General features: G+C 42.2%; 1 protein-coding gene across 1 annotated transcript; it reads right to left on the minus strand.

The window, feature by feature from the left end:
• Positions 1-830: 830 nt before the first annotated feature.
• On the minus strand, positions 831-21,781 carry sec11a (SEC11 homolog A, signal peptidase complex subunit). Its single transcript, XM_041178617.1, has 6 exons — positions 21,643-21,781; positions 17,075-17,184; positions 15,293-15,442; positions 11,204-11,323; positions 2,852-2,909; positions 831-2,761 (listed from the first exon to the last, which is right to left on the minus strand). Exons 1-6 carry the CDS (start codon positions 21,691-21,693, stop codon positions 2,711-2,713), a joined length of 540 nt encoding a protein of 179 aa, XP_041034551.1. The 5' UTR covers positions 21,694-21,781; the 3' UTR covers positions 831-2,710.
• Between the last annotated feature and the right edge of the window lie 239 nt (positions 21,782-22,020).

Raw genomic sequence — 22,020 nt, forward strand, 5'->3', positions numbered from 1 at the left:
AAGGAGTACACATCAAATGATGATTGAAACGTATCCATTCCTTAGTTAGAATGTAATGGTTGTAGTAAGCTTAAGGTACAGACATCATGTAAAACTGTGTGAAAGCTTAATGACGCCACGAAAAAAATGAAGGGCACGAAGGAACGGGAATAGATCATTCAGCCCCTTCAAGATTGTCCTGCTAATCAAATAGATCCTGGTCCCTCTTAATTGCTCAGGGAATCCCACTCTAGAGGAGTGCAGGAATGGGAAGGAAAACAGAATAGAGTAAAAAAAATTCAACACAAAGATCCAGGTCCATTTTCGAACCAAATTGTCGAGAATAAGATGAAAACAAAGTGCAATGTAGTGGAATGATTTAAATAATTAAAACTGGAGACATTAATTGTTTTAAAATTGAGACCCCCCACCCAACTGAGTGAAAGGGCATGACTTATCATGCAGGGCACCAGGGCTGAGAGGAGAAAACAAGGTCAAACAGGCAGCAAGCTGATAATGTAAAAAGAGTGTTCAAGAGTGCAGCTGCTGGAAATGAATGAATGGAGACTTTGCATTGGAGACTAGATTTCATAGAGGAGAACCAGTGTTGCACATTAACAAGATATCACCACAGGGCACTTTGTAGCCTTTAGTTTTCCACATTACATGTGGTACATTCACGCAATCTTTAGAAGAACACTAAAGAGGTCTAAGATAAACATGGTGGGGGGGTTGGGGAATAGGATGAAAACAGGGCCAGTTTATTAACACCAAATGGGAAACGGCATTTTAATACTAGTGGCTTCTAACATACACAACAAAATGAATAAATACACAAGAAAAGCTGCAAATTATAGAAATTGTTTTATTGACATTCCAAATTCCCACCCCTCCAACAAGATAATTCAGAAAGGGATTCCTTTGGTTATGGGGCCAGAGTACTCCACAATATAATCACACAAGGCAGATTGGACCCAGCCCATCATGAAAACAAGGGGCTCTGCTCCCTGAACAGTGTGCTGGAAAAACCTGATAGCAGTACACAAATAGAGCTTCAGTGTGCTGCTTATTTAACTGTAAATGAACTACCATAAAGTGGAAGTGTGCGCTTCCCAGGGGATCGCTTATGGGGTAAAACTATTTTAAAAAACCTTAGAAATTACCGATTTTAAAATTCCAATCACTTAAACGTATTCCAAATCCACTTAGAGGAAAAAAATGGGCAAGTTCGACTTAGTTCGTGCTTTAAAACAACAAAAGCAAATAGTGGAAAGATTGGGGGAAAGAAAGTACTGTCTCAAATGAAGAAAGGATGAGCAGACACTTCATACAATGCCAAATGTATAAGGAAAACTATTAAACATACCTAGAATAGAACAGGCTGAGTATATCCAAAATGGTTAACTTGAGAAAAGTACTGACGGGATTGTTTGTTTATGATCACTACCAAGACAAGCAGGATTAGGATTTCGAAGTAAATCTTTATTGGACAACAGGGTCTTCCGGAGTTTAGAGGAAGTGGGTCTCTGTAATCTACTTTGGTTATAACCTACCAATGTCATCTTCAACTCCCAACTATAAAGGCTCATCTGGTCCAGGTGCCAGCATTCCAGTACAAACAAATGCATTAAGTACATAGTCCCATGTAAAAAAAAGAAAATTGTGGATGGGTATAATGGTCATTGACAATCAGGACCACCTGGTCGTCACCAATTTTTTATTGACCAAAACTTTCCACGGACAAACATAGGTCATTGCGCTAATGTCCCAGGATTAGGATATGATTTGTATGTAACACTCCCACATATCTGTCACGAATACAATGGGTCACTCACATATTCTTCCTTCATTTCATTTAAGTAAGGTGAATGAAAAGATTGGGATAGCATAGGTGAGATGGAAACAGATGATTCCTGTCTAAAATGTAATATAACCTAATATCTACATTACTGTCCAAATTTATACACATTGGCATTTCAAATGTTTAGTCTGTAATAAAGGTTGAGAATCTGGGCAAGCATCAGTTCTCCTTCAGAGTAGGTTTCTATGCCTTGCTCTGTGTTTGGGTCTGGCACATAATTAACCAGACAGATCCACTTGCCCATTCACTGTCTCTGTTGTGTCTTTGGGTTTCATCGCCAGCCAGTCATTTACTCTGCTGTATATGCTTTGGTTAGAAGTTATTTGAGGTTTCCAAACAGTCTGAGGGACTTGGATGTTACTTAGATTTGCTGGTAAAGTGTAGGGGGGGGGGGGGGGAATCTGCTCCCTGCTCAATACCAGCAAACCCGTTACGCATAGGAAAACACATTTGCATTTGTACTGAAACAGCAGCAGCAAACCAAAGTTAGTGCCAAGCTAAAGTTTGCAACAGGATGTTGACCCACCTGGTTTCAAACTCCTGCCTGACCCCCCCCCCAACCTAATTTTGCTCCTTCCTTCCCAACCAAATGAGTGACCAACTTCAGATTATGTTAAAAGTCTAGTTTCAGAAACCAAAAGTAATGGGAAAGTCTCCATCTTCAAGATGGTATTTTTCAGTCTGTCACTAAAAAATATTCCTATAGTACTGATCTCCATTAAAAAAACACTGAATCAACATCTGGCAGACAACAGAAATCCATGGGAATAGCTGCAGAATTGTATGACTGCTGGTCATTTTCTTCACTTTAAACATTTGGCTTGAGGGGAGAAACTCCGCTGATATCCTTGGGCCAAGTCCATCCATTCTTCACTCCCGATGGACGAGGACAAACAGTCCCAGTAGAACGAGTACTGCGTACTGCAAAACAGATCAGTATGCATTAGTAAAAGCAAAACATTTACAGTTTCACAAAAGATTAGCCCCGAAACAGGATTCAATTAAAATTACCTTAAATTTTGGATAGTCATTCATCAGAATGGTCACTATACCTATGTAAGGTACAAACCTGGAAAAATACGATGTTTGAAATCGGTTAGACAACTTGTAATATCAAATAAGAGTATCACAATGCCAATTATAATCATTTTAACTAAACACAGCCTTTCCAGCAGCACCCATGTCCCAAGAATAAATATCCAATCTTGACCCCTCCATGAGTAAATGAGCCAGGCCACAAGGTCCCACTTACACATCCTTGGTTTTTACTCAGTTGGCTGATCTCACCTGAAGGTGGTGGCAGGGGTGAGGGGGAGGGAAATTATTTCCAGGTTCCTGATCCAGGGAAGGGAGAGTAAAGGCGTACATGTTTAGGAATGAGATGATTGCAATTAACAGCGAGATGACACTGTCTATATTCATAGGTGAAGGATGGTCTCTTGGGTAAGTTAAGCTCTACTAATGCCATGTAAGCAGACTCAAAATACAAGGGCTGGGGTGGAAAATTTGCCCTCAAGACCTCACAAATAGTCCACAAAAAAGTCAAGGATGGGCTGAAAAATTCAAAATACTGAAAGAAAGGTCACACTTGTCTATTTTGATTGGAGTAGCAAGCGCGGGAGAGTTTGTGAGGAGCTGCTCCTCCAATCACAGATTGTCTCTCCACGGCTCACTACTCCAATCACAGGTTGCCTCCCTCTCCCTCTTGTTGCTCCTCCAGATTCAGAACCTGTGATTGGAGGAGCAACAAAGGTGGGAGGAAGGGAATGTGTGACTGGAGGTTAAGGAGCAGTTATTCTGGCCAGTCCTGCTGCCACCATGCTGAAGACTTTAGGCTGCAATGTCTCCAATTGCTTTAACCAGCTGCTGGAGATAAGTGGAGGGAGTGAGCTGCCGCATATCCATTAATGAAGCACAGAGTACAGATCAGATCAAATTACGTTTTCAGTATCACATGTAGCTCCATTCATTATTTTCTACTTAATCCCTTGTTTCAAGCAACTCCAATTTTGATTTAATGCACCAGTCCAGCTTCCATGTAAGTTGCACACAGAGTGTCAAGGCCAAGCTCAGCATTTGGGTCTGGAGACAAGGGAATCATTGAGAATGGAATTTTGCCGTCCCAGCCCTTGGACAGACAGAGCTTGTTGGGTGAATTGGGACTGGCTGCTTCATAGTTCTTCTCAGGGGAACCCTTCACTGTTGCATCACCTTTTCAAAAATGGTTGGGTGGTAGATGGTGTGGGGTTAGGAAAGGGGGTTTGGGGGTAGATGGTGTGGGGTTAGGAAAGGGGGTTGGGTGGTAGGTGGTGTAGGGTTAGGAAAGGGGGTTGGGATAGACAGTGTGAGGTTATGAAAGGGGTAAAAGAGTGGGAATTATGTGAGAGAATACCATGGACAATGTGTTACCAGCCAAAGAGATCTTTTTACTCCAAATTCCACTTCATAGACAGTATTTTAGCAATTTAGATCTTAAACTAATTGGGACCAGCTATTATTTCTCAGATCATAACACTCAGCAGCTTGTGTTTATATAGCATCTTTAATCCAATAAACCATCTTAAGATGCTTTACTCCATTTCCTGAAAATTACAATTCCTTTAAATGCAATTAGAAAAGATCCAAATGGCTTTTGGATTGAAAGTATTGGGTGTGAACATGACTCATTCATATGAAACACACACAACTTCAAGCACCAAAGTAGTTATCTGGGTGTATATAACAGGCGGCTGGTTCCAGTTTCATTTTAATGAGACTGTTAATGTAATCAAAAGCTCATCATCTTGCTGCAATTACATGCGGCTTGAGAAAAGTACAAACACGGGCTGGAAAATTGAATTTCGGACCAAGCACTGCAACACTATTTAAATTCACAGGATTCCAAGGGGTAAAGGAGTCAACAAAACAGACCAGAAAATCGGCAGATCCTCTCTAACCTTTCCTATATGGGAAGTACTCTGCAAACTGTAGGTGCAAACTAGAAAATGAGCAGCTTCAGCTGTTAGCCACTTTGCTAAATTTAAACCCTCACGAATCTGCAAACTATCGCTTCAGAGTAGTCTTGTAAAAGATAATCATTAAACTGGATTTTTTTGACATGTTTCAGGTAGTTACTTTGCAATTCTCTTCCATTTCATTAGTAATGGGTAGCTGGCAGCTTAAAATGTTATTTTATGATAATTCTCTGCACTCTCTGGAATCCAACAACTATCAGATATTAACATATACATCAGGGGTGATTCAAAATTCTCAAATGCCCAAACTTATTTCCACTAAGCTTTCCTACTTCAATTTCCAGTTCAATGCCTGTTGAATTTCATGCATACATACATTTAGACAATATAGAATACTTTACCACTCAATATTGTTAACAGTCCCCACATTTTTATTTAAAGTATTAAACTGGTACTTTTGGACATCAGGTACCCAACACCACTGAGGATAATTTCAAACAGGATACACACCCTGTTAAATCAACACTGAGGTTTTTCAAAACAGATATCACTTGCTGCTGCAGATACAAGTACAACATAATCAGGTCAGAACGGTTTAGGGGCTCAAAATACTAGGCAACCCTTTTACCTCTCAGGCACAGAATCCAACATTTGTCATGTCACATTTAAATTATAGGAGGGATAGTGTGTGTGAGAGAGAGAGAGTGTGTGTGAGAGTGTCTGTGTGTGTGTGAGAGAGTGTCTGTGTGTGTATGAGAGTGTGTGTGTGTGTGTGTATATGAGAGAGAGTGTGTGTGTGTGTGTGTGTGTGAGAGATTGAGTGAATGAGAGTGAGAGTGAGTGTGAGAGTGTGTGTGTGAGTGTGTGAGTGTGTGTTGCGTTCAGTGCTCTGGGGTTCACAGCACTGTTTGCAAGGTTTCACACTCTGCCTGTGGACAGGGAGGTTTGACACAGACCAACAATGCAAAATCTGCACTGTCGTCCTGTTTGGGTAGCACCCACTCAGCCAAGGTGAGAAACAAAATGGCAGTCAGCAGCACTGCCCGTTCCCCCTCCTTCCTCTTGCTGGTCGGTAAAGCTCCATTCAACTGGTGGCAATAAACCACTTCATTTGCATTACATACAATGCAGCCAGTGCTGCTGGCCATCAGAGCACAACGATAAATGTGACATTTAAGTACATTTCAGGATCACATTAAGCAAGTTACATGGCAGTTAATGTAACACATGTCAGAGACTCACTCCACATCTCTGCAACTGTCTGTTGCTAAAGAATATATTCTATGATCATGGTCTTGAACAAGTGGTGCAAGATTTCTGCAGCTTGCTGCAGTCATAGGTAATGCATGCACTTCGAAATTTATGGTTCACCATCCATATGGTTTTTTTAAAGCCACAATTACATTATTGATGCATTGGTCAGTGTGAATGTACAAGTTACTGTTCTCAGCTGCAGTTAATTCAAATTTGTAGGAACAAGTGAAGGAATAAAATGACTGATTACAGTATAAGGCCTTGACACTTAGTCTGCTGTAATTTAGACCATGTTATTTGTGCAGCTTATGTTTTCATTGCTAAAAGAAAGTCACCATATCCTGACACTATGCTCCAACAGTTCAGCATACACCATTTGGTCATCAAGATTTCAGCGACTGAAACCACAGAGATACATACCAAAATGTAAAGAAGGTTGTTAAATAGAGAAAACATTGTGCGTGTGTTGGGGGGAGGGGGGAAGGGGAGAAAAAGTCAGAAAAAGCATTTCTTACTACGCAAATCCATTGCTAAGCTGCTTTTAAAATATAGGTTCAGGCTTGAACAGTTAAGAGCTAAGAGCAGTGCGACTCCCGCCTGTGTCGCACAGAAGCACTCTGTGCTCATAATTTTCTTTTTAGCAGAACGGTCAAGTTACTGTTACAAGAGGCAGGATTGAAATTTGATGAGTGACCCTCCAGTCAACAGCTCAGCTTTGTTCATAAACCTCCCTCCCTGACTCAAGATAACATTTCAGCTTTTCTTAAAGGCTGAAAATGCAGTGGAGGATAGCACCTTTATCTAAAGTGCTTTCCTAAAAACTCTTGAAAAGAAACTGAACATGTGCCAGGAATGTTAAATCCCTGGCTCCCCTCTATATTTGCATGATATATCTTATTCAGTAAGTTCATCTCCCACCAGTTGCCATGAAGCTGCATAGTTAAAGGCACCCTTCCCAGATCCGGATACGAATCACAGGGATCCAATTCAATTCAAAGCGAAAGAGGCCCAGCATTCAAGTCATGTTGTTCTAGCCAGCACCCTGTCAGATAAAGATGCAAATATTTTTAAGGCAAAACACAACAACATCCGTTTTATTCTTTCATAGAATGTGTGTGTTGCTGGCTAGGACAGCATTTTTATTGTCCTTCCCTAATTGCCCTTGAGCAGGTGGTGGTGAGCTGCCTTCTTGAACCGCTACAATCCATGTGGTGTAGGTACACCCACAGTGCTGTCAGGGAGGGAGTACCAGGATTCTGACCCAGCAACAGTGAAGGAACTCAAAAGTTACTCTTACTCTACAAGTCAGTGTACTTATTACACTTTCAAATGTGTTACACTTTAAACATCAAAAATGATTTTGTTTAAAACCCTCGTACTACAGAATGTCCAATTGACCAGTGGCTTAAAAAAACACAACTCTAACTGATCCAAGGAAATGTCTATCAATTTGCCTCTAACTGACCCTGATGCTGTACTCCAGGTAATTCAAAGACACCTTTGTACCAATTAACAGCCAATTTCGTGAAAAAAAAATCAAAAAATCTGAATCATGCAACATTGAATCATTAATGAACAAATACACTGGCCTCTGACAAAGAATTATTCTGGGTCGGTTAGCATCTAATTAGTTATTTCTATGGATCAATTTGAGCTTAGACTTTGATTTAAAGGTACTGGTTAATTGGATATTTTACCAAAACCACTCATTTCTAATGTTCAAAGTATGGCAAATTTGAAAATATGGCTAAAGAATTTCAACATGGATAAGTGTGAGGTACTATATTTTAATGAGAAAAATTAGGTCACATATTACTTGGAAAATAAGAATCAAAATGGGATACAGGAGGTAAGGGATCCAAGAGCACAAATCAAAGTAGCAATCCAGATCACTGAGGCCCTAACAAAAGAAAAACAAGCACTGGGGTTCACCAACAGAGGGACAGAAGTTGAAAGCTGAGCTGTCTGAGCTGAACTGAAATTCTAAGCTGTACTGACCCTTGGTTAGGCAACACTTTTGGGAGTACTGTGTACAATTCTAGGTGCCAATAAACTTACAAAGACGATAGCAGAACTGTAGGCTATACCCATCAGGAAAGTATGACCAGCCTGGGTCTCTTTGCTCTTGAAAAGGGAAGACTGAAAGGTGACCTAAAGAGGTCTTTAAAATTATGAAGGGTTTTGATAGAGTAAGTATGTTCCCACATTAGCTGTGACAACTATCAACCCTATTGGCCAACCTCTGGAGGGTCAAAGGTCAGCTGGCTTCTGCCCTAAGGGGAAGTGATTTACTTACGAGTTACCGGCGCAACGACACAAGTGTGACTATCGAAACTTTGTAACAATAAAAAAGTCAGTCTGCGCATTAGTGATCCGTTGTGAAGGCTCACTGGAACTATCCAAACACAAGAAAGAATCTGGAAGGTTACATGATGGATAATCAGAACGTTCAAACATTATTAATGGCCTTTGATATTCACTCAAACCAGTTATTGTTTGGGGACCAATTTATAACCATCAGTGGTTTGGGGGGGGAGTGAAATGGCATGTTAAAAGACATTACAGAAAAATCTGGACTGTTGATCGACAGTTTCACATTGAAATATATTCTGCAACTGTCAAGTTTTTTTTTTAAATCACGTGCAATGGAACCTTTGAAGGCTCTGTAAGGTGAGCTCCATCTCACTTCTAAATTTGAATTGCAATCCAGTGCTATTGCAACACGTCTTCACAGCAACTTATATTTACATAGCACCTTTAATGTAATGAAAAGGACCCAAGCTGTTTCACAGAAGCATTAGAAAAAAATGACACTGAGCTGCATATGAAGATGTTAGGCCATTTGGCCAAAAGCCTGGTCAAAGAGGTAGGTTTTAAGAAGTATCACAAAGGAGGAAAGTAAGGTAGAGGTGGGGAGGTTTAGAGAGAGAATTCCAGACCTTGTGGTCTTGGCAGCTGAAAGCACAGCCATCAATGGTGGAGTGGTTAAATTCAGGGATGTTCAGGAGGCCGGAATTAGAGGAGTGTAGCTATCTTGGAGGGTTGCATGTATGGTGATTATAGATACCCGTGGCACTGGGGATAATTGCTCCGCTCTCGTTCGGAATACTGCCTTGGGATCTTTTACATCCAGCTGAAAAGGCAGATCGGGCCTGGGTTTAACGTCTCATTTGAAAGACAGCACCTCAAACAGTGCAATACTCCCTTAGTACTGCAATGAAGTGTCAGCCTTGATTTGTGTGCTCAAAACTTGAAGTGAGACCAGCAGCATAAAATGCTGGAAACACTCATCAGGTCAGACAGCAACTGTGGAGAGAGAAACACAGGTCAGCGACCTGGAACATCAACTGTTATTAGAACTCAGAGTAATAAAGAAATGTTGCCTGGGGCTGAACAGAATTATCTTGCTCACTACAAGGTGCTAGCTCATTTGTGTCTAACTCTTCAAATAGCAGAACAATCACCATCAGTCCAATACTTAGACTGCAATCTATGATTAGGGTTTGTTAAAGTAAACAATGAAATGTTAGCAATAAGATGGCACAACCCTCATTACAACATAAAACCCAACTCCTGGATGCAAAACAATTAAAGGACCTTAAAAGTCACTAATGACATCCTATGTGACTGTGACAAAGGTAAACTATCCATCGTTGTCCTTCTCGACCTATCTGCAGCCTCTGACACTTCTGATCATACAATCTTCCTCCACCGCCTCTCCACCATTGCCCAGCTGAGTGGGGTTTCATTTGCCTGACTCTATTTTTGACTCCATCTAATCATAGCCAGAGAATTGCCATTAATAGTTTCTCTTCGCATTCCCGAACAGTTATCTCTGTGTACCCCAAGGATATATCAATGGACACATCCTATTACTCATCTACATGCTCTCCCTCAGCAACATCATCCGAAGACACATCAATTTCCTCATGTATGCTGACAGCAACCAGCTCTATCTCACCACCGCTTTGCCCAACCTCTTCAATGTCTCTAAACTGTCAGACTGCTTTTCCAACATCCAGTACTGGATAAGCAGAAATTTCCTCCAATTAAATACTGGAAGATTGAAGCCAATGTCTTTGGTCCCCGCTCCAAACTGCATTCCCTCACCAATGACTCCATCCCTCTCCCTGCCATCTACCTCAGGCTCAATGAGAATGTTCACAATCTTTGTGTCATATCTGACCCTGATGTAAGCTTTCAACCACACTACAACACCATCACTAAGACTGCCAATTTCCACCTCCATAGCATCACCGGTCTCTGCCCTTGCTTCAGATCATTTGCTGCTGAAACCCTCACCCACATCTTTGCTACCTCCAAACTTGACTATTCTTATGTACAACACAAAAACAGAATTACCTGGAAAAACTCAGCAGGTCTGGCAGCATCGGCGGAGAAGAAAAGAGTTGACGTTTCGAGTCCTCATGACCCTTCAACATTTTTATTCTTACGTATACTTGACCGGCCTCCCATATTCTATCCTCCATAAATTGAAGTCATCCAAAACTCTGCTGCCTGTGTCCTTACTCGTACCAAATGCTATTCAACCACCATCGCTGTGCTCACTGGCTCCCAGTTGAACAATGCCTCAATTCCAAAATTCTAAACCTTATTTTCAAATCCCTCCATGTTCTGACCCCACCACATAACCAAAAGGGCAGGCTGCCTGATCATTATCACATTGCTCTTTGTGGGACTTGCTTTGTGCAAATTAGCTACCTTGTTTCCTACAACAGTGACTGCACAAAAGTATTTCATTGGCTGTAAAGTGCTTTGGGAAATCCAGTGATCATGAAAGGTGCTATATAAATCAAGTCTTTCCCTTTCTTTGATCAGGGGAATGACCCTTCGCATCAACCAGAAATAAGTGGCAGAACCTGAGAATCATCCATGTTCTTAAAGCCATTTGACCTGAATTATCTTTTCTCCTAACTGCCAAAATTGCTTCCTTTGGAAGAGATCATACTTGACTTGTGTTACAGCTTCAGCATAAAATTAACAACCCTTTCCCATGCCCTCCCCATTATAAATTTTCAACATAAGCACAATTGTGGAACAGCCATTTCCATTTTCCCTTATAATTTAGAAAAAGTTTCTCCATTTGGGCACAGCAATCGACTCGCAGATCATATACTACAAATCTGCAACTCACCCACGTGCCCGTCCCACCACATCTTTCTTCTCTAGCCAGTGTTGTCCCTGTTTGTACAGGCCTCGGTCATCAACAGCATTGTTGTCACCTTTCGTCAGGAACTTGATGTCTCCATTTTCCCTAGAACAGGAGAATGAGTTGTCACATGGTTTTCACAATCTGCAAAAACCTAGGAGTGTGATGTATGAAACAGAAATTTTAAGTTGGCCAGTTAGTCCAAAGAGCTTACACTTACATAGCACTTTTAACAGAATAAAGTCCCAAGGTGCTCCACAAGAGCATTATCAAAAAAAACTTACTCCAAATTACAAAAGAGATATTGGGACTGGGTCAGTTTTAAAGAACATCGTAAAAGAGGAGAGAGAACAAAGGAGGCAAAGAGATTCAGGGAAGTCATGCCAGAGCTTAGAGCCTTGGTAGCTGAAGCATGGCTGCCAATGGTGGGGCAATGGAAATCAATGACATGAGAGAGGCCAGACTTGGAGGAACACAGAGATCTCAAGAGGGTCAGAGTACTATATAGAGGTGGTTACGGAGATAGGGAAGGTTAATAAAAAGGATACAAGAGATGTTTTATGAAAACTTTTAATTTTTGTTTACTTCAGCAAGTAGCCCAGAGACACTAAACTGCTGAAGCACAGAAAAGCTGCCCCCGTGATTTTAGCTGAAGAGGCTCCAGTGGAAAACATCAACTAATTAATATAGTGAAGTTGGTCCATTTCCAGGATGAGTGGCCATTCCCACAATATACACTCAACTTTCATAGATGCTGTGCAGCTAAAATCTTTATACGTATACAGATTCTTATCTGTTCCTGTGTGACTGAACTGATTTCTTCCTATCTCAGCTAATTTCTTTCTTCTCATATCCAGTCCTTTCCCACCCGCATCTGTGACTCTTCCCTAGCCTTTTGTCACTTCAACAGTTTCCTGGTCGTAACCATCTCCTATTCATTATGGACATCGAAATCCTCTGCACCTCCATCCCTCAGCAGGATAGTCTGAAGCTTCTCCGCTTCTTCCTTGAACAGAGGCCCAACCAATCTCCATCCACCACCACCCTCCTCCACTTGTTCTCACATTGAACCACTTCTTCTTTAACTCTATTCACTTCCTCCAAACAAAAGGTGTCACTATGGGTAGCTGCATGGATCCTAGCTAGGTTGGCCTTTTTGAGAGTTATATGGAACATTCCTTGTTCCAATCTTACTGAGGCACATCTTCCTGGCCTTTCTTTTCTGGTGAATTGATGACTGTACCTGTGCTGTTTCCTGTACTCACCCTGAACTGGAAAATTTAATTGGCTTTGCTTTCAACTTCCACCTCTCACCTCAGACTCTTCCTTTCCTCTACTTCTCTATCTCCATTTCTGGTGATAGGCTATCAACTAATATTCACTTTAAGCCCACTCACTCCCACTGCTGCCCTGACTACACTTCCTCACGCTGTGCTTCCTCTATTCCATTCTCCCAGTTTCTCAGTCTCTGTCACATCTGTTTGGATGGTGGAACCTTCCATCCAAGTGCTTTTAATATTGCGCCATGGTTTGCAGGGCCCTCCACAGTATCCATCTCCTTACCCACACTTCTGCAATCACCCTTTCCTCTCCCTCCCAGAGCCACAATAGGATTCCCCTGTCCTCACTTTCCACACCATCAGCCTCTTTTCAATGGATCCTCCTCCACATCAATGGATCCTTCTGCCACATCAAGCGGGATATCACTGTACGCTCTCCTCATTCTTTCAGCACTCCAAAAGGACTGTCCCCTCTGTGACTTCCCTCCCACCCCTATGGCACCTTTCGAAGTGCAGAAGATGCAGCACCTGCCCTTCTACCTCCTTCCTTCCCACTTTCAAAGGCCCCAAACACTCCTGCCAAGTGCAACAGCAATTTACTTGTACTTCTCTCAACTTATTACTATATTCACTGCTCACAATGTGTTCACTACATTGGTGAGACCAAACACAGATTGAGATACCACTACAAAATACTTTTGTTCAGTCTGCAAGCATGATGCCAAGCTTCCATTCGCTTGTCATTTTAATTCTCTACCTTTCTCCCACCCTGCTCGAGTTCCAATGCAGCTCAATGCCTGTCCAACCTTTCCCCAGAAGGCAACCTGCCCATTCTTGGTATTAGCTTAGTACTTCATGCACTAGGACATCCCGATCCCTCTGAATCCCAGAACTCTGCAATCTCTCACCATTTAGATAATATGCTTCTTTTTCATTTTTCCTTCCAAAACAGACAATTTCACATTTTCCCAAATTATACTCCATTTGCCAGGTCTTTGCCCATAAATTGTATAAAGTTGTGGCCCCAGCACCGATCCCTGTGCCACACCACTTGTATCTTGCCAATCAGAAAAATACCTTCTTATGCCTACCCTTTGTTTCCTGTTAGCTAGCCAACACTTTATCCATACCAATATGTTACCCCTTACATTTTTTGCAATAACCTCTGATGTGGCATCTTATCAAATGCCTTCTGGAAATCTAAACGCAGTATATCTACCATTTTCCCTTTAACCACAGCATTTGTTACTTCTTCAAAGAACTCCAATAAATTAGTTAAATGTGTTTTCCCTTTCACAAAACCATGTTGACTCTGCCTGCTTATCCTGAATTTTTCTAAGTGTCCTGCTATAACACCTTTAATAATAGCTTCTAATATTTTGCCTATGACAGATGTTAAGCTAACCGGCCTCTAGTTTCCTGCTTTCTGTCTCCCTCCTTTTTTGAATAATAGAGTTGAATTCACCATTTTTCAATCTAATTGAAACTTCCCTGAATCTAGGGCAATTTGGAAAATTAAAACCAAAGCACCAACTATCTTACTAGCCACTTCTTTTAAGTCTCTAGGATGAAATCCATCAGGATCTGGGGACTTGTCAGCCTGCAGCCCCAACAATTTTCAGTACCACTTAACTGTTTTTTTTCCCATTCATTCATGGGATGTGGGTGTTGCTGGCTATGCCAGCATTTATTGCCCATCCCTAATTGCCCTGGAGGAGGTGCTGGTGAGCTGCCTTCTTGAACTGCTGGAGTTCATGTGGTGTAGATACACCCACAGTGCTGTTAGGGAGGGAGTTGCAGTATTTTGACCCAGTGACAGTGAAGGAACGGTGATATATTTCCAAGTCAGGATGGTGAGTAGCTTGGAGGGGAACTTCCAGATTGTGGTGTTCCCATGTGTCTGCTGCCCTTGTCCTTCTAGATGGTAATATTTGAGGGTTTGGAAGGTTGATTGTAATTTTCCTGAGTTCCTCTCGCCCTTTTTTATACATTGTATTAACTTTACCACCAGTACGTATACTATTTTAAACCTTAGGATTAGAATAGACCTTAACCACTTACCAGGTACTCACCAAACAGCTAACTCCTTTCCCTGAAAGAGTAAAAACCAATTCCTACAGGGAGAAAGGTGGAAAAAGCAAAAGGAAAGGAACACCACCTTCTCCAACTCACCAAACTCCCAGATATGCAATCAATTCCAAAGCTCACTGAACTGAACTGGAGAAACCAGATTCAACCAGTGAGCTAATTAACTACTCAGCTCTCTCAGCAGAGTGTGTTTACCTTACCGAAGGCTGTTAGAAAGAAAGAAACTTAGTTTACTTACACAGTGCTTTCCAATCACTGCTAATTACAGACTAGATTAGATTTTTCAAGAACAAGATTAACACTTTAAACTCCCCCACTCACCAAACTCCTAGGTGTGCATGCAGTTCCAAAGCTGCATTTGTTTCTTCAGTTTTAAGAGTTCCTTCATCCCACTTTCATTTTCCCAGAGCCACAGTCTACTTGGTGGCAGAACAGGTCAGTACCTCTTACCTTATCCCTCGTGGGATGTGGAAGGAGGACAAGATGAGAATGGGATTTTAAAAGGACCACTAATTGAGCATTGTGCCTATGAAAAATCACCCTACAGAGAAATTTGGGGAGCAATGAAAAAAGTTACACCTAAAATTCTACATTCTGCTGTGCAGTGCACCAAGCTGTCAAGAGGCATTAACTCAAGCAAGACAACACCTTAAACCATGATTTTCAGTTTACAAATCACCAGAATTCATGGATTAGAAGCACATACTTCTCATGAATTTTCAGCACTCTGTGTACTATTGGAATTTCTCGTCCTTCAATTCGGAAAACCACAATTTCGCCAACTCGGATGGGATCTTCTACACGGTTGGTCAGGAAGAGAAGATCACCTCTGTGGAAAGCAGGTTCCATACTCCCACTGTAATAAGAGTGATATATCAGTGTCAGTCTGATCTTTTTCCAGCAGAGAGGGGCATTTCACAGAGTAAAGATCCCACAGCTCCTTTCCAGCCCTGTTGTGATTAACATTCCATCAGTGTTAACAGTTTCCTGGTGCCAGACCAGTGGGCTAATTCCTCAAATGATCCATCACTGCCAACCTTACCCTCACCAGACAGCTGATAGTCTCCAGTAGATGTCAGTGGGTTACGATGAGCAAATCCATTAGTCTACAATCCATTTGTCAGTCTGTTTTCAAATAATGTTTTAGGGTTCACTTTGAGTTAATTAGAATGTGATTTATTCAAATCTGACCGATCCTTCAATTCTGTCCACTTACTAGAAACACATAAATAACACTTTATCCATTTAAACAGTTTACTGGCTGAGTCAAATATATGTAATAACTAAAAGTGCTGGAAATACAGCAAATCAGAAAACATCTGTAGGGAGAGAAACAAAGTCAGCATTTCACATCGATGATCTTCGCTCAGCAACCTGAAACATTAACTGTTGCTCCTTCTCCACAGATACTCCCTGTCCTACTGAGCATTTGCAGCATTTCCGTTTTTGCTTCCTATTTCCAGCACCTGCAGTATTTTGTTCTTAAAGAAAAAACATATGAATTGGGAGGAGTAGGCCAGTTGGCCCCTCGAGCCCGCTCCACCATTCAATAAGATCATGGTTGATCTGATTGTGGCCTCAATTCCACTTTCCTGTCGAACCTCTATACCATTTAACTCTCTTGTCAATCAAGAATCTATCTAACTCAGCCTTAAAAAATATTCAATGGCTCAGACTCCACTGGTGTCTGGGAAGAGAGCTGCTCAGACTCACGACCTTCAGAGAAAAAAAATTTCTCCTCATCTCTGTCTTGAATGGGAGGCCCCTTATTTCTAAACTATGTCCCCTGTCTGTCCCACAAGGGGAAACATCCTCTCCCCATCCACCCTGTCAAGTCCCCTCAAGATCTTATATGTTTCCATCAGATCACCTCGCAATCTTCTAAACTCCAATGGATAAAGGTCCAACTTGTTCTACCTTTCCTCATAGGATAACGGCCTCATCCCAGGAATCAGTCGAGCGAACCTTCTCTGAACTGCTTCTCATGAAATTGTATCCTTTCTTAAATGAGGAGACCAAAGCTGTATACAGTAGTCTAGATGTAGACTCACCAATACCCTGTATTCCTGTAGCAAAATATCCCTACTTTTACATTCCATTCCCCTTGCAATAAACAATATTTAATTTGCCTTCCTAATCACTTGCTGTATCTGCACACTAACTTTCTGCAATTCGTCTACCAGTACACCTAGGTCCTTACATTTAATATATTTAGTGAGAATTTCTATCTATGTGCTCCTGCTACCCAGGCAGGATCTATTGTCCATGAAGAATGAAGCAGAAGTTATGATATGTGGATGCTGTAGACTTTCAGCTGCAGTTCCAGCCTTTAGAAGAGGCTGCTCACAAAACAGTGATAAATGTCACACAACTCATGTCGAGCAGTGATGGTGGGAATTAAGATGACCAGCCCTTTAACAAATCTGGGGATCTGAAGAGTCACTGAAAATTCGTACCTGAATAAGAGAACAATCTATTTATCACTTACCTGAGTACAACTACAATTGGACTTTCACTTCCCGTCAGAACCATCAATCCTTTCCAGATCATCAGGGCAGAAGACACAATCATACCAAAATTCAACACCTGATAGTACAACTGAAACAAGAACCATTTGATTAAATACGTGTCAATATTTCTGTAATGACTGTACATTTCACAGAAGTTTTAATAACGCATCGTGCAGAGCAAAACTTCAATTTAGCTGCATTGGTCTCACATCCCCAGTGAACATCATCATTAACCCCTTACTCAACTTTCACCTCTCAGTCCAGTCCACTTGTGAAAACTGCCTATCCACATCTTAGCAAGAAAACCGAACATTATGATACAGTGATCCAGCTGATGGAGTGCGAGTAAATGAGAGTAGCACCATACACTACACGTTTTATACAGATGAAAATATTAATAATGGAAAAACCTGAATCAAATTGAGTGTTTTGAATTAGATGCAGGTAACAACCCAAAATAAAGCCTTACAAAATATGATCTTCATTTCTTAAAGTTAGACACTTAACTGATATGAACATTTAAAAAGTCTTGGTGTGTGTCGAGCAAAGCCTTACTGGAAACAAACAGCTGATCCTGGACTCCCCCAGTTGCAATCTTCAGTTTGTACTGGACAAAACTCAGCAATGTCTCATTCCTTTACTTTCTCCCCATGTCTCGCTTTGCCTCCAGAATTTTGCACTTTTCCCAGATGGATAATTTGATGATTCGGCCATAAGCCCACATGGCACAGCAAGCTGGTGTCCAAATACACTTACTAATGTGTGAATCAGCCTATATCATGAGAAACTTGGGATTGTCTTTTGTTATGTTGCAACAGCAGGAACAGTCTCTCGCTTCCTTCAACAATATTGAAGTTTTTGTCTTGCACTCATTGAGATGGCTCACAAGGGATCCAACAGCGAGTTATTCTAATGAACGCAAGACAAAAAGCTTCGATAGTTTGTCTCTTTTTTTCTGTACTACCGAAGGCAAGACAAATGACAGATCAAAGGGAGAGACTGCATCCCAGGCTAGGAACGTGGGGCAGGATAACATACAGACCAAACTCTCAGAGTCAGCAAGCAAGGGTGACGTTTAAAATAGCCCAGTCAAAGGAGAGTCAAAAAGAAACGATATGCTGGATTTTATGTGAGCAAGCAAACCAGCTGTCGCTTAATGGGCAATTGCTTGTAGAATTCTATGGGTGTTTGCTTGGCAACATGTTGTCAGCGGAACATCTGAATGGCATATTCCCTCTACAGGGCATCTGGGAAACCTGTGTAATCAGTGGTGTAACCAGTGCAAGCAACTGTGCATCTCTTTGACCAGTCAGATTGAAGAAATATTAACGAACAGTGCAGACTCTATCCCTGAAGTCTACGGGATAAAATCAAGCTTCAATGTCAGATACAGAGAGTGAAAGACAGTCTGGATTGAGAGAAAGGAGAGAGACAAGGAAAAAGTTTTATAAATCTCCAATGATAATTATAAACTGAAGGATTCAGACGACAATGTTAATTTCCAGTACCAGAGACGCTGTTTTCAGCAATTAATACTTATTGTGCTGTTAAAAGGGTGTTTAGACTGAATGCCTTGATTTAACTATGCATGGTGAGTTTAATCCACATCCATGGTGTCAGGACAGGAACTTTACACCATTACTTACATATTAATGGAGAGCCAGAAAGGAAGGTGCGATTTTTACGCAGCTAATGGAGAAGCAGCACATCAGGGGCAGCAACTTCTGGATTTGCGTTCAACAGCACCTGTGCACTCATCAAAAGCTGCAGTCCAGTTTTCACACAAATAATGAGAAAGCTGTTGGCCTCACTTTATATATATCAAAATCTGTCCCAATGTGTAAACGTTTAGCTTATGCACCAGCAGGAAAGAAATGTCATAAAGCAGTTGATTTTTTGTAAAGACTAATCTTCTTCATTAATTCAGGGAAGGAGGGAACATGACATCCTAACTCAGCCTGGCACGTGGCTTCAGTCCACATGAAAAGGTTGGCTTAGAACCCTAAATTGTGCCCTAAGACAATTAGTTGCAAATCAAAGCAATCGCCGGCCATCTTCTCCTCAACTAGCAATAGGCAAAAAGTGTGGCAGTTTCACTCACACCAAAAGAACAAATTTAAAAAGCAGCTGTCACTTATACAAATAAGTATTTTTATTAAAATGTCAACTATTCCTGTGTTTATTCCCTAGTACTCTTTAAGGCCATCATAGAGGGATTTAGATAGCTGTTAACCAACAGGGACCTTTCTCAACAAATTAGCTGAACAGTTCTCAAAATGCTCTTGTGCCAATTTCCACCTCCAAACAAGGAATATTCAGACAGTGGCCTTTTGAAGGAGCACATTGAAACAAAGGTCCACCTGAGCAGTGACTCTCCAGGAACCAGATGACAAGAGATCAACCTCTGCAGGGAAAAACATATCCAATAGAAAGCGTAACCAGCAGCCGGGGGGAATAAGGTCGGCTTCTGTATTCCTGATCAGATTTGAACTGGATAGCCATATCAATACTGTGGCTACAGTAGCAGGTCAAAGGCTGGGAATTCTGCAGCAAGTAACTCATTCGCTGACTCCCCAAAGCCTGTTCACCATCTATCAGGCACAAGTCAGGAGTGTAATGTAATACTCCCCACTTGCCTGGATGAGTGCAGCTCCAACAACACTCAAGAAGCTTGACATCATCCAGGACAAAGCAGCCTGCTTGATTGGCACCCCCATCCAGCACCAACACACAGTGGCAGCAGTGTGTACCACCTACAAGATGCACTACAGCAATTTACCAAGGCTCCTTCAACAGCACCTTCCAAACCTGCAACCTCTACCACAAGGGCAGAAGATGCATGGGAACGCCACCACCTGGAAGTTCCCCTCCAAGCCACTCACCATCTTGACTTGGAAATATATCACTGTTCCTTCATTATCGCTGGGTCAAAATCCTGAACTCCCTTCCTAACTGCACTGTGGGTGTATCCACACCACGTGGACTGTAGTCGTTCAAGAAGACAGCTCACCACCACCTTCTCAAGGGCAATTAGAAATGGGCAATAATTTTTTAAAATTAATTCATGGGATGTGGGCTTCGCTGGCTGGGCCAGTATTTATTGTCTAGCCAACGATACCCATATCCCATGAAAGAATAAATTAAAAATAATTGTGCATGGTAAGGATGTGATAATCAGCAATGCTGTACATCAAATTACACTTGTCCCCTTTTGAATTTACACAGCAACATATTCAAGCTTTACTGATAGAGTATGGTGGGAAAGAGAGTATTGGAACATTAACCGTGAGACATGTCAGTAAAAAGAAAAGTTCTTCTAATAAATCTTGCATTTGACATCTGACAGCCAAAGGGGCCACACAACCCAGCTAATCCATGATGGTCAAAGGAATACTTGGAATCTATGACAATGAAATCTAGTTTTGCACTGATCTTCAAACTTCACCACTTTGACAAGAACATGATAAGTTCATTCCTAAAAGAACTTTCACATTAGTTTTGCAACAAAAGCTACTCACTTCCCAAAGGAATGGATCCTATTTTAGTCAACTAGCAGCAAAAAAAATGTTCCCAAATGTAAGCAGGCATCTTCCTGTTTCTCCACCCAATGAGGGAGCATTGTGTTAAAAGTGACTCTCTCCTACACAACTTCTACAAGGCTTTCAGCATTCCATATGGGATCAACCAGCTCTTCTCAAAAGCATCATCAGGCTCTCAATGCTCAATCCAAATCGAGTCATTCAGGTTAATTTTTCTCTTCAACATAAAGACAATTACATTACAGAGGAGAAAACATCATCAGAAGAAGTGATTCACTACAGGCTGGAATAGGACAACATACGGAGGACAGTTTGAGGTTAGTTACATGGAATGGGCTGGAGGGGGCAGGAGCAATAACAACATGCATTTATGTAGCACCTTTAACATAATGAAACGTCCCCAAGGCACTTCCCAGGAGCATTCTAAAACAAAGTATGACTCCAACTCCCATAAGGAGATAAAAGATCAGGTTTGGTCAAGCATCTTGGTGGAGGAAGCAAAATAGCGAGGCGGAGAGGGTTAGGGAGGGATTTCCAAGGCTTGGGGTCCAGGCAACTGAAGGCACGCTCACCAATGGTGCAAGGATCAAAACTGGGGCGGGCGGGTGCACGAGAGTCCAGAATTGGAGGAGTGCAAATATCTCAGAGGGTTGTGGGGCTGGAGGAGATTCCAGAGATAGGGAGGGACGAGGCCGTGAGGGGCTGGAAAACAAGGACGAGAACTTTAACAGCCAGACCTCGCCGCAGTTCAAAAACATTATTATCGGCTGTAAATAGTTTTGGGGGATCCGGTGGTGGTGAAAGGCGATATATAAATGCAATTCGTTAACCAGGAGTCAGTGTGGGGGGGGGGAAGCACAAGCAGTGATCAGGGAAGTAAGACTTGGTGTGAATTAGGAGACCGGAGCGGGCGGGGGCAGCAGAGGTTCGGGTGGATGGCGGGCGGGGACCCAGCGCGATTTTCAGGTTCCAGGCGCAGCTCCCGCCGTTTTTGGGGCCTGACCCACCTGCCGCTTATTCATGCGCCGCACATCGTTAAGAAAATCCAGCGACATCATCCTGCCTTCCGCCGGCCGGCCGTCCGTCCGTCAGCCTCCTTTTAACGGGGGAGGGGGGTGGGGGGGGGGGGGGGAAAATTAAATAAATGTTAACGCCTGGAGCCCTCTCGCGCCACCCCAACCGCCACCGGAAGTGGAAGCTCGGGGCAAACCAGGAGCTCTGACTAGGCCGGAAGCTGAGCGAACCGGAAGGGGCGGGAAAAAACCAGCAGCGCGCCGCCCGATGGGAGATTTAAAGGGACCCTCCCCTTGCCACCCTTCTCCGGCAGCTTTGTTGCCTGGCCAATGAGTGGCTGCCAGGTTTCCAGGCCCAGAGCTGCCCCAGTG

This window comes from Carcharodon carcharias, chromosome 32 (genome assembly GCF_017639515.1).
Source record: "Carcharodon carcharias isolate sCarCar2 chromosome 32, sCarCar2.pri, whole genome shotgun sequence".
Classification (NCBI taxonomy): Eukaryota; Metazoa; Chordata; class Chondrichthyes; order Lamniformes; family Lamnidae; genus Carcharodon; species Carcharodon carcharias.